General features: G+C 39.4%; 1 protein-coding gene across 1 annotated transcript in view; it reads left to right on the forward strand.

Moving 5' to 3' along the window:
* Window positions 1–11,183, forward strand: part of slc12a1 (solute carrier family 12 member 1) — a 70,317-nt gene extending 59,134 nt beyond the window's left edge. The window contains exons 21-26 of the mRNA XM_022687019.2: window positions 4,281–4,409; window positions 5,102–5,213; window positions 6,208–6,294; window positions 6,415–6,550; window positions 8,706–8,773; window positions 10,892–11,183. Coding sequence (XP_022542740.2) covers window positions 4,281–4,409; window positions 5,102–5,213; window positions 6,208–6,294; window positions 6,415–6,550; window positions 8,706–8,773; window positions 10,892–11,027 — 668 coding nt within the window. The 3' untranslated portion in view covers window positions 11,028–11,183. The remainder of the gene's footprint in view (window positions 1–4,280; window positions 4,410–5,101; window positions 5,214–6,207; window positions 6,295–6,414; window positions 6,551–8,705; window positions 8,774–10,891) is intronic.
* Window positions 11,184–14,218: the final 3,035 nt, after the last annotated feature.

Raw genomic sequence — 14,218 nt, forward strand, 5'->3', positions numbered from 1 at the left:
TGGCAAAAGCTGTTGACAAAGAGTGCATGACTCTACCATCATCTTAACATCATTGCTGAGGCCAGGCCAGTACATCAGCTGCCTTGCATGAGCCAATGATCTTTGAATACCTTGGTGGGCTACATGTAGCCTTTTCAGCATCTCAGCTCTGAGCCCCCTCGGAACAATGATGCGTTTGTTGACCATTACTAAGTCATCTTCAATGTATAATGTGTCTCTCAGTGGCCAGTATGACTGGACCTTACGCAGAGCGCTGTTCTTCCTTCTTGGCCAGCCATTGTAGTGCATTTGCTTTAACAGGGATACCTCCTCATCTACTTTAGTGGCTTGCTGAAGAAGAGAAATATCATCACCATCCAATGCATCCTGTGCACCCAGAGTGTGTATGACTCTTTCATCACCGAGCTCAACATCTTCAGCTGTGGGTACGCCAGACACTGCCCTAGAGAGGGTATCAGCTATGTGCATGTCTTTGCCTCGGGTGTACACCACGTTTATGTCGTACTTCTGAATCTGAAACAGCATTCGTTGAAGTCTTGCTGGAGCTTGTCCAGTCTGATCACAAGCCGCTTGAAGCGATTGTGACCAAGCCTATTGGCAATCAACTGTGGTGCCGTATGCATATTGATGGAATTTCCGAAGAGCAAAGACAATGGCCAGCAGCTCTTTTTCAATCTGAGCGTAATTCTGCTCCGCGCTAGACAGTGCACATGAGGCATAGGCTATGGGCTGACCATTTTGCATGATGCATGCTCCAAGGCCGTCTTTGGATGAATCCGCCTGTATGACAATTTTTTCACATGGCTTGTAGAAGCGAAGGAGTGGGGCTGCTGAAATGGCTGCCTTCAACTTATCAAGGGCTCCTTGTTGGGCAGGTTGCCACTGCCAGACTGTGTCATTTCTCAGCAGCTGTCTAAGTGGAGCAGTGAGGTCTGCTTCATTGGGAATGTACTGGGACAAGTAGCGGGTCATCCCTAATAGCCGCTGCAGAGCCTTTTTGTCAGTAGGAGCAGGCATGTCCTGTATGGCAGAGACTTTGGATGGGTCTGGGCGTACTCCATCGGCGCTGATGATGTGGCCCATGTAGGCGACCTCAGGCACCATATACTGAATCTTTTCACGGTTGAACTTGATGTTGAGTTGACTCGCTCTCTCCATTGCGCTCTGTAATGCATGGTCATGCTCATCCTTGTCGGAGGCTGCAATGATCATGTCATCTGCAATCACATAAACTCCAGGAATGTCTCCAAAGCTGCTGAAACACTTCACTGGCCGACTTGATGCCAAATGGGAGTCGATGAAACTGGTACCTGCCCCATGGCGTGTTGAAGGTGCAGAGGTCAGCGGACTCCTCATCAAGCTTTATTTGCCAATAGCCATCCTTTTCATCCAGGATGGTGAAGATTTTCTTCCCAGCTAACCTGCACTGGACATCCTCTGGTGTGGGTATAGAGAAGTGCTGCCTCCTGATTGCTCTGTTGAGGTCTCTTGGGTCGAGACAGACTCTCAGGGATCCATTTTTTTTTCAGTGATTACCAAGCTATTGACCCATGGAGTAGGTTTCGTGACCTTGGAAATGACGCCTCTGACTTCTAAGTCCTGCAGTGTTTGTTTTAATTTATCCCAAACAGCAAATGGGATCTTCCTACAGCCATGAACTACCGGAGACACACTGGGGTCTGTGTAGATGTGGTGCAGCCCCGGAAATTCCCCCAGTCCTTCAAAGACTGATGGAAATTGCTTAAGCAACTCCTCTTTGCTGTTAGGAGTTGATGGACAAATTGCATCAATTTTTTGAATCAGGTTGAGCTGAGAGCAGGCTTGTCTGCTGAGGAGAGAAGTGTCTGATGCACTTGTTACATAAAACTGAAGGCGTGCCTGCTGGTGTGGTGTGCGTACGGTCAGTCTGACTGTACCCTCTGGCTTAATTTTTGCACCACCATATGTTGTCAACACAGTCCTAGTAGGTTCAAGTGGGAGCCTCATAGGTAATCTGTCTGTTGTTGACTTGGGCAAGACATTTACCTCTACCCCAGTATCTAATTTGAAAGAAACCAGCTGCCCCCGTATATCAAGCTGTGTGTACCATGCATGTTGGGCTGAGCTTGAGCAGTTATCAGCATGTATTGCCCCAATGAACAAGGCATCTACATCTTTCCTTTCTTGGCACTTCCGTAGACTCTCCTTGCCAGACCTGCACACTGAAGCGAAGTGATTCCTTTTACCACATTTTCTGCATTCAGCATTGTATGCTGGACATTCACGTGGTTTATGTTTTTTTCCACAGCGTTTGCATGTCTTGCCTGCTTGTGCATCAGCATGCAGGGGCCCACCAGTTTTAGAACTGCTCACTCTTGGCATGCGTGTCTTGTGCCCTGCTTTCGCTTTAATGGCATGTACAGCTTGTTCTCTAGCTTCCACTGACATGGCTTTGGCCTGGGCAGCTGTTATTTCCCTGGCACGGCAAATCTCAAGTGCTTTGTTGAGTGTGAGATCTGTTGTTGCTAGCAATTTCTCCCTAAGACTGTTGTCCGAGATGCTAAATACAATTTTGTCTCTCAGCATCAAGTCTTCTGTGTCTCTGAATTCACAGCTGCGTGCTCTCTGTCTTAGCTCAGTCACAAACTTGTCTATGCCCGACTCAGGGCTGTACTTGTGTGCCCAGAACTGGTGCCTTTCAAACACAGTGTTTTTTCTTGGTGCACAGTATGCTTCAAAAGCTTTAAGGACCTCGCTCACTTTTTTGTTTTCAGGATCCGCATACTGTATACTGAGCGTGTTGTAAATCTCTAGGGCGTCCTCCCCAATTGTATGTAGCAAAACGGCTATTTTTTTGGGCTCTGGTTTTTCATCTAAGCCAGTTGCAACAAAGTACAAAGCAAGACTTTGTTCCCATTTTCGCCAGTTTTCTGCCAGGTTACCTGTCATGCAAAGTGGCGGTGGAGGACTAAACTGCTCCATTTTAGCAACCAACAAACTCACGTGTCTCCAGGCTGGCCGTGTTAGCTGAGGTTAGTGGGCCGCACCTTTGCTTTCTTGTCGTGGTGTTGCTGGTCTCCAACTTATCTTGAGGAGTGAAATGGTTCACATCATTCTGACACCATATCGTGTTGTCTTCAGAATAAACACGCGACACCTTGCTTGTGCTCATGAATTCCGCTTTCCTTAGAACTCTTCAGATGCACACACACACACAGACTTGCTCTATAGTGGAAGTACCCACACAGCATAACTTATTAGTGACCTCTAGTGGTCGTAACCAGACTACATGTTAGAATAGGGATGTACAGAGCCCAACATGTACCAGCTTCATATACTACAGGCTCAGTCCATATTAAATCATATTAATTCTGATTTTCTTAAGGTTCTTTCATTTATTTTCTTTGTTTATTTTGTATAAAAAAAAAAAACTGTTGTATAAAAGCAATAGAATGAGGTCGTGTGTTATCATGAATAACATCACGGCTGTGATGATCTAAGACCAAATCATAGCCGTGATGTTATTCTCGATAACACACGACCTCAAGTGTTCTGTTGCTTAAAAATAAAAGGTATTCTACATCAGCAAACCTACCAAGATATGACTGTCCACCCAAACTGACAGATTTAGCAACAGGATTGGCGGCCAGCGGTTGATGATGAGTGAGTGATGATGATGAGTGAGCACTAGTCAGAGAAGCAGCCAAAAGACCCATGGTCACTCTGGAGGAGTTGCAGAAATCCACAACTCTTATCTTATGGAATAGTGACAAGAAGAAAACCATTGTTGAAAGAAAGTTTTTTGCAGTTTGCCACAAACCATGTAGGAGATGCTGTGGTCAGATGATACCAAAGTTGAACCCACCATCCGCACTGTGAAACATGGTGGTGGCAGCCTCATGCTGTGTAGATGCTTTTTTTCTTCAGCTGGGACAGAGTTGGGAGGTTGGTCAGAGTTAATGGAACGATTGATGAAGAAAAATACAGTTTAATCCTGGAGAAAATCCTGTTCAATGCTGAAAAAGACTTAATGTGATGAGAGCTTCTTTAGTTTCCAATAAGATGCTTAATTAACAAACCCTGGACTTTAGGCACACAGTAGAAAAACATCTCTAAATCTATTTCCCAGAAAAAAAACAGACTAAATCAAAACATAGTCTATTAATAAAGAAATATACTTGGAAACATCTATATACACTGTAAATGGTTTGGCAGACAACAAACAAATAAATAAAGTGATTAACATTAAGCACAGCTGCACACTCGTCTCATTTCATTTACATTGATCTCTCTTTCTCCAGTCTCATTGGAGGTTCCCCACACTTCTGACGTGGCAAAGATGAATCAGCGCCTGATGGAGGCCAGCTCCCAGTTTAAGAAAAAGCAGGGCAAAGGCACCATCGACGTCTGGTGGCTGTTTGATGATGGAGGTACGAAGGGAAAATGTAAAGTTCAGCTGTAGTCAGCTGTGGACAAACTTAACTTATACAAATGAACCTGTGCTGTGCTGTGTAATCTCTGTAAAATCACTGCATTACTGTGAAAATTCAATGCACTGCTGTGTTATACCTCTGTGCTGCTGTATAGTGTCTGTGCTGTTGTGCATTGACTACATTTCTGTGAAAATTCAATGCACAGCTATGTAATCTCTGTGCTGCTGTATAATGCCTGTGCCGCTGTGCTATTTCTGTGGTGCTGTATAACCTGTAACAGTGTTGAGTAATTAACATTGTGACATCTTGTCTGCACTACACTTTAATCCAATCACTTTGTTGCTGTGTAATCTCTGTGTTGCTGTGTAAGTTTTGTGCTGTTGCATAATGTCTGTGTTGCTGTACAATCACTGCATTGCTGTTAAATCCCTGTGGTGCTGTATAACCTCTACAGTGTTGTGTAATCAATGTTGTGTCATCTTGTCTGCACTACACTCTAATCCAATCTTTCTGTTGCTGTGAAATCACTGTGTTGCTGTGTCATCTCTGTGCAACTGTGTAGTCTCAGTGTTGCTGTGTAGTCTCAGTGCTGCTGTGCAATCTCAGTGCTGCTGTGCAATCTCAGTGCTGCTATGTCATCTCTGTGCAACTGTGTAGCTGTGTAATCTCAGAGAAATATTTGTTCGCAGGTTTAACTCTGCTGCTCCCATACATTCTGACCACGAGAAAGAAGTGGAGGGACTGTAAACTGCGCATTTTCGTCGCAGGCCAGCCAGACCGCATAGAGCAGGACAAAGAAGAGTATGTGATCCTGAAGCTCAGAAATCATCAGCACACAACAGCAGACACTCATTTAGCAATTACGACAACCTGAACACAAACTCACAACTAGACTGTGCAGAGTAATGCCTGGGATTTTAATATTAACTAAGCTTAAAAATGTGAGGGCCCCACATATAAAAATGTATTTCACCTCTTACATATTGCAGGCGTCACAGCTAGAGCTTAGATCGACCCGACCTGCCCCATTTATTTGAATTAAGCTTGAATTAAACCCTACATTTTTTTAAGTAAGCCCAGAAAACTGGGCTTTATAAAAAAAATGTGATGTTTGAATGAGCTTTTGAATCTGTTCAGAATGATGGTAATTAACATTGCAACACTGAAAAAGCATGGACCTATTATTCAAGACAAATATTTATTAAAGACAGATCTCTGAGAGATTAAAAGAACAATCAATGAGTACAATGATCCACAGGACTAAACAAACATTTGTAAATTGGGCTACAAGAATGATGTCTGAATGACTTTTTTCTAATCTAATATAATTTAACATGGTTTAAGAATAGAAAATACTTTATAAACAAATACATACTTTTATAAAAAGCTTATAGTCTATGTGCAAAAACACACAAGTGTTTACAGTAATAAAGTAAAAACAGTAATAAAGCTATACACTGCATTACACAGTGCTGCATGTCAAGTGCATAAGTGCAGTGTGCACAACTTTTTTAAAACACAGTTGGATGTGTTACTTTGCTATATTGTGATTATCAAGCCATAGCTTTATATAAAATAAAAATAGCATTAAAAGCAGATGCCTACGTCACAGACTATTTTCTTGAGTTCGGGCAGAGAATCTAAGCTCTAATCAGAGCCCCCCAGAGACTACAAGCAAAGAAACATGCTAATAAAGTATAAACAGCTACTGCTCATATTGTTTTATTTCAGTGATACCAAGTATGTGTGTGTTTATTCATGTGTGTGTGTGTTTATTTGTGTGTGTGTTTTTCAGAATGCAGTCTCTGCTGAAGAAGTTCAGGATCAAGTGTTCTGATATCACCATCATCACTGATCTCCACATGCGACCAACCGCAGAAAAGTAATCACCAAAACACCAAGAATCGCTCAATATTAAGTGAATATATTTATATGATCTGTGCCGCCATGTTGCATAGTTCACCTGCTCTGTGTGTGTGTGTGTGTGTGTGTGTGCTGTCAGCTGGAGGTTATTTGAGGACATGATCGAACCGTTCCGACTGCACGAGGGCTCCAAAGACATGGCACAGGCTGAAGCTCTGAGAAAAGAACATCCGTGGAAAATCACTGATGCTGAACTGGACCATTTTGACGACAAGGTATTTTACAGCAAACAACTGACAGCAGAGTAATGAGACTTTTTTGTAGCTTTACTGCAGCACTTCTGTAATTCAGCTGACAGAATTAAACTAAGTAAAACCAATTAAAAGCTGTACCACAGATTTACATACAATTTCTCATTATTATACCACAAAAGTATCATTAGGCACATGATTATTATTAAAAAGTTAGATTAATTCAGTGAGGTTTGTCAACAATAAAGGTGCACTAACCCCCCTAATTTCTGCTTACTCCTCCCTCAGCTCAAATTTGAAAAAGGCTAAAAAATGGGAGAAGTAGTTTGGGTTTGAGGGGCACTGGGTGATGTATGGGTTTAGAGGTGGGGCAGGAAGAGGGGAGAGCTGATTGGCTGAGCTGCAGCAGCAGCAGCAGTGTGCCTCTGATAGCAGTGAGACGCATATAGTTAGATGTCCGCAGGGGGGCGGTATTTTTGATAGACTGATCCGCATATTTTGATGTGTCTTCGAACCAAAGTACACGAACACATCGTCCTCGCCTTTAGCACAGTTAAACCTGAGAGAAATTATTACCACAATAAAAGCATTTTTTCAAAGGTTAGATAAATGTTTATAAAATGTTAAGCAGGACTGGTGTGTTTTATTATTTCAAAGGAACATATTTTAACATGGTAATGCATACAATTAATCTGGAAACATTTTTTTTTCTTTTTTTTAGCAAATGAATCTTGTGACAAATTTTACAGCACCTGGTGATGCCTCAGCAGTTTTACTTAGTGATCTAACACAGCAACGCTTACTGTTGAGTCCGGAAGTAGATTACCTTTTATTTATTATGAAATTTATGCATTGTCTCAAACTTCCAAGAGTGAGAGACAGAGAAATAGAGAGAGAGAGAGAGAGAGAGCATATTTCTGCTGTTGAGTGTGGAATATGGAGCTACACTACCATTTATTTTCTCCATAAAACTCTTAGTTAAACTCAGTAACTCAGCACGTTACAATATTCTAGTTTAAAAAACATCAAAACTACCCTGAGATAATACAATACAGTAAAAAGGATGTAGTCTACCAGACATATGTAAAGAGGAGTCAGATTCTGACAGAGAGCTAGAATTCACCACAACAACTAAAAGCAAAGCAAATTAACAAACACATTTAATTCATCTCAGTTTGTAGAACTAAAATTCTATGTAGTAAAGTAAAGTAACGAACACACAAACCTTGGTGCAGACGCTGGTTCTGAAATTTCTAAATAAATGAATGAATGAATCAGGGACGTGCACAGGAATCTTGAAGGGCAGTTGCTCTAACCTGAAGAAAGGTGACTAACCCCCCACCCCGCCCCCCCCCCAAAAAAGGGTCCCTCTCTCTCCAGTATTTGTCTCTTTTGCGTGGGCATTTTGAATTTTCTGCATTAACACAACGTGCATGTGAATAATTTGAATAGTGCTTTATGTCCGTCATTCATCTTGCTTGATAAAATGAAATGTTATCAGCTGCATGGAACTTAGTTTGGTTAGCCTCCCACAAAACAACCTGAGCCATGTAAAACATTGACTGCAAGCTAGCTGGCTGTCGGGGTCTTTTTGCTACCCAAACGTGGCACAGTAGGTGGCTGTCAGATTAATTAGGATCACTAAACGTCCTAAACTCGACGACATCGGATTTTAGAGAAGTTGATTGTGATCATGTCTTGTAAAACTGTGAAGGCTACATTTCAAGCTCACCTTCAGGGCAGTCGCTCGACTCCCACGGCATCTTCAAACTCCTCTTGGGTCTCTGCTAGTCGGCTGAAGCGCCGCCCGGTCGTGTGCTGCGTTTTTTTTATTTTTTTTTTTCTAGTGAAGCGTGCTGCGTATCCCCCGTTACGCCAGCGCCCCTCCCTTTTGCCTCTATCTCGAGGTGTATGAATCTGAATGATTGACTCTGAAAACTTTGTTTTACGAAACTTCAATCAAAATTACGAATTATAAAGAAAATCTTGTTGAAATATGTAATCATATTTGCCTATATAATTTTTCCCTCCCTCGGAAGGGCAATATCAGCCAAGGAGGGCAAAAGGGCAGTTGCCCAATCACATTGGGCCATAGCGTCTGCACGTCACTGGAATGAATGAATGAATACTGTGTAATGTATGTCTGTATGATGTGTTTTGTTGTGTTTTCTCTGTGCAGACGAGTCTGCAGGTGCGGCTGAACGAGCTGCTGCAGGAAAGCTCCAGAGCAGCTAAACTCATTATAGTGTAAGTTTAAACACATGCTTTACCCCTGTACATCCACCATACATGCTGGCACTTACTATACACACCTGCCTTAGTCTCACCTAGGATATAGTTTAGCTGCTTATATTCATACGCACACACACATACACTAGGGCTGGCGATATTGGAAAAAAAAAATCTCTGTATATTATTGAAAAGTTACTTTATTTTAGTAATTCAGTTCAAAATGTGAAACTCATATATTATATAGATGTATTAAACACAGAGTAATCTATTTTAAGCGTTTTCTTCTTTGATTGTTGATGATTATGCTGCTTACAGCCAATGAAAACCCAAAAATCAGTGTCTCACAAAATTAGAATATTATATTTGACCAATTGATACTTTTGGCAATGTGGGCAGTGTACCAAGTCCTGCTAGAAAATGAAATCCACATCTCCAAAAAAGTTATAATCAGCAGAGAGAAGCATGACGTGCTGTAAGATTTTGTGGGAAAACTAAACTGCACTGAGTTTAGACTTGATAATAAAACACAGTGGATCAACACCAGCAGATGACATGTCTCTCCAAACCATCACTGATCATCAGTAAATTTTACATTTCATTTAAAGTAAATTAAGGGAGCAGAGTCTGGAGGAAGAGTGGAGAGACACACAGTCCAAACTGCTCGAGGTCTAGTGTGAAGTTTCCACCAATCAGTGATGGTTTGGAGAGACATGTCATCTGCTGGTGTTGATCCACTGTGACACTGACTTTTGGGTTTTCATTGGCTGTAAGCCATAATCATCAACAATAAAATAAATAAAAAAAAGTTTCACATTTTGAACTGAAATACTGAAACTAAATTGACTTTTCAATGATATTTTAGTTTTTTGAGATGCACTAGTATATGAGTATACCAGCATATATATTAAACACGGCATGGACATAAAATAACCTCTCTATATTTCAGTTAAATATGAAAAAAGTGTAAAATATGAAAATCACTGCCACATAAAACAGTCCTTTACAGGGTTCTGACAGAAGCACATGTGTGTCTACTGAGATTCACTATGCAGCATCTATATGGAAAGATGTACAGATTTAGGACTCTTATTGGTGTGAGCAGCATAGTCACCCAAAGCGGGAATTGAAACCCAGTTACCCATATGTGGTGGTATCTCACAAGCAGGCGGTGGTGTTATCCACTGCGCCACACCAACCTCACCAGTACAATTCATTTAGCACTAAAAAATCATGAGAAGTTACAGAATAGTTTATAGTCGGTTCTGTATAATTAATGTAATCTGGACTAATGCAATTTTATATAGAGTTATAATTACGAGTGTGGCGAGATTAAAACATGCCGTAATTTCTTGTGAAGCTTAAACCTGTCTCGCAGGAAAAACAAACAGTTAAAAAGCTTCACACTACAGTAGGTGAGCTCTGTGGTACAGTTAAAAAACTCCGCTCGACAGTGCTCTAACTGTCCCAAAGATTCACACCCCTAGTAAATACTGTAAGTAAATCCTACACGTGACTGTTTCATAGGCAGTTGTATTAATCCCTTAGCTCTGTACTGTATTTTAAAAAAAATATTTCTGTCTCTGTTTCACTTCAAGCATAGTCTTAATATGACTGGTTATGGGTCTGCAGAGTTAAATTACAAGAGATTTAGGAGAAAAAAACACAAACCATAGGCTTAATATGACTGGTTGTGGTTCTGCAGAGTTAAATTACAAGAGATTTAGGAGAAAAAAACACAAACCATAGGCTTAATATGACTGGTTGTGGTTTGCACTTATTGTTTGCACTTTATAAGACCTAGAAAAGTTTTATTTTTATTTTTTATTCTTATTTCTATTTCTTATAAAATCAGTGTGAGAGAGAAACCAGTCTGTTAAGTTTGCGTTATATGATTTTGTCAAATAAAACTCTAGTTTTCAAGGCATTTTTCTATTTTATTTTTAAATCTCGTCTCGTCTCGTTCTCGTGAACCCAGTATCGTGTCTCGTCTCGTCTTGTGATATTAGTGTCTCGTCACACCCCTAGTTATAGTAGAATACTAGTAACACTAGAATCTGTGAGCTTTCAGTACAGGTAATAAAAGTGCATTTTTGTGTGTGTGTGTGTGTGTGTGTGTGTATGTGTACACTGTAGGAGTATGCCTATTGCCCGGAAAGGCTCTGTATCTGACCACCTGTACATGGCCTGGCTGGAAGCTCTGACCAAAAACCTCCCCCCGACCCTGCTGGTCCGCGGAAACCACAAGAGCGTTCTGACCTTCTACTCATAATCCACCAAACCCCACAATACACACACACACACACACACACTACTGCTGTGTCCCAATTCACAGCACACACGGCAAGACTGTGTCCCAGTTACACACTAAACATTAACACTATATAATTGATATATATATATATAGTAGTAAGATTAGTTTACAGTGTGTGTGTGTGTGTGTGTGTGTGTATATATATATATATATATATATATATATATATATATATATATATATATACACACACACACACACACACACTGTAAACTAATCTTACTAGTTATCAAATCTGATAAATACACATGTGAACATATGAAGTGATCAAGCAATGGGTATTATGGTAAAGTGTTCACACTACAAAACTAACTTTGAACATTGTCAAAAAGGCCTTTAGAAGTATTATTATATATTTATTAGTATGTAATATTGTAGTCAGGTACAGTATATTATAGTAATGTATAATTATTATTTTTTTTCGTTTTGTAATTAAATGTTCTTTTAGGGGGCAGAAAAACAGTAAATATTTTAACCATCATTACTTTATAAGCTGAAGTAAAGCTTTTTTTAAACATAAAAATGTTGGATAAATATATGAATAAGCCAAAGCAGCAGAACTACTTTAAAGTGCCTAATATGTCAATATCACAGACTGTACATATCTCTAATCTGACACTGATGCAGTACCAGTCTAAAGTTTGGACACACCTTCTCACACAATGTTTGTCTGTATTTCTTTATTAAATCTGTTATCTATATTGTAGATTAATATTAAAGACATGGACACAATGAAGGGACACATACAGAATTATTGTATGTAGTAAACAGTAAAAAAAGTGTTTATCCTCCACATTAATCCTCTGATCTAAACCTGATGAACTGAGATGGTGATTTGAGGTGATTTAATTGGGATGAGCTGGAGCTTCACAGCTGCAACTATTGTTCAGCACCTCCAGAAACTCCTTCCTTCAAGACGCTGAGAAAACTATTCCAGGAGACTCTCCCTCATGAAGACACCGAGATTAAAATCACACCTAGAATGTGCAGATCTGTCTTCAAAGATAAATGTGATAATCTAAAGAATCTAAAGTATAAAAAAACAGATCCTGGTTTGTTTAACACTTTTTTACAGAATAATTCAGCATGTGTTTCTGTAGCGCTTTAATATAGTCTTCAATATTAAATTTACCTTGTAAAAAAATCATAAAAAAGAAAGATAACACATTGAATGAGACTAAGGCCTGTCCTCAAGAATCTGGACATTTTTAAAAACAGGTTTTTGTTTGAGTTTTTATCTACATGAAAACGCCATTACACTCAAAAAAGCTGAAATTGACATGAGATTTTCTAGCCATTCTGAAGTTTGAAAAGCTCCATTTTCAGTGACTGAAAACACAGTTTTCAACGGAGACAAAAAACAACGTTTTTTAAAATATATACAGATTTGTGTGGACAGGGCCTAGATGTGTCCAACACTTACTCCCAGACAGCAATTATTCACAAGGTTGTACATACATTGAAATGAATAGGCTCCTCCCCTCAGGCTGTGAGTGGCTGCTGGTGTAATATTGCTTCTGTGCATACAGAAGGTTTTTTTTAGACCTTTTTGTTTCGACTTAAAATGACTTTAATATAAGACTGAAATATTCAATTGAGATAAGTACTCAGATCTTTCACTATGTCTTGGTTTTCGTTTTCACAAAGGATGCCCTGTATTTCAATACATTTTTTATTCATATAGAGCTTTTTGTCACAAAGCAGTTTTACAGAGAAACAGTTTAGTTGATTGATATTCACACTCTAAATTTCATACTAACTGCTTTGAAGTGTGAGTTCGATCATTGTACCACGGTGCGAGCTTTTTCCATTTCTCTATTTTATGTTTAAGGGGTGCTACACTCTCTAAGGTAGAGCGAAAGATGTTTTCTCAACATTCGGTTAGTCTATCTTGTTCTACTGGGTCTGTTGGACAGTATACTATGGCTGATAAATCAGGAAGTTTATTTGTAAATTGTTGGGCTGTAAAAGGCGTTCTTGAACGTTTCACAGAGAAGTTGGGGAATGTATGTAGATTATAACTAAGATGTAATTTAAATGAAATAAGGTAATGATCTGAAATTGCAGAGGTTTAAGAAAGAATATTAAGTTTATTTATGCTAACATCCAGGGTCAAAACTAAATCCAGAGTATGATTACAGTAATGAGTAGGTCCTGTTATTTCTAGAACAATACTGAGTCTAAAATTAATGTAATACCTTTTTTAATGGATCATCAAATTTTTAAGACCTGTTAAATATATTATTTAAGGCCCAAAAATTTAGTCAAAAAGTAGAAAACTATTTATTGAATTGAAAATTAAAACCTAACGTTTCCCATTTATCAGTTTTCTTTTTCAATTTTGTTCCATTGTGATGCAGAACATGTTAGCATGTTAGCTAGCTCACCAATAATGTTTGCTAGCTCTCTGCTAACCCTAGTTTTCTCCCCAGTAACGCAGCTAACTTAACGCTAACGTTAGTATGTTAGCTAGCTTGTCGCTAATTTAAGCTTGCTCTACACTAAACTTAGTTCTCTCCTCAGTAACGCTAGCTAGCTCACAGCTAATTTTAGCTAGCTCTTCAATAACCATAGTTCTCTCCCCAGTAATTTTAGCTAGCTCTTTGCTAATTTAAAATAGCTCTATGCTAACCTTAGTTCTCTCCTCAGTAACGTTAGCTAGCTCTTCAATAACCTTAGTTCTCTCCCCAGTAACGTTAGCTAGCCCTCTGCTAACCTTGGTTTTCTAAGGTTTCTAAGCTAGCTCGCCATTAACTTCGCTAACTTAGTTCTCTCCCTAGTAACTCGCCGCTAATGTAAGTATGTGCTTTCCCACCGGCATTAAATACAGAATTTAAAAATGTAATACTTACAGCAAATTAACAGTAAAACTAAGACAATTTAAGACCTTAATTTAGGACATTTTAAGACGTTTTAAGGGCCTGCGGGAACCCTGTGAAGTCTCCTACTATAATCACTTTATCACTACATACTGCTAAATCTGCAACAAAATCACTTAATTATTAAAAAAAAAAATCTAAATAGGGCCCTGCTGGTCTGTAAATGTTAATTAAAGAAAACGTATTCTTGTTTGTTACTGGATTAATTATACTGGTGTAGAGGTAAAATGATCATAGTGTTTCTGATTGCTAACTAAGGTATTTCACAAA

The sequence above is a fragment of the Astyanax mexicanus genome, chromosome 9 (genome assembly GCF_023375975.1).
Source record: "Astyanax mexicanus isolate ESR-SI-001 chromosome 9, AstMex3_surface, whole genome shotgun sequence".
NCBI lineage: Eukaryota > Metazoa > Chordata > Actinopteri > Characiformes > Acestrorhamphidae > Astyanax > Astyanax mexicanus.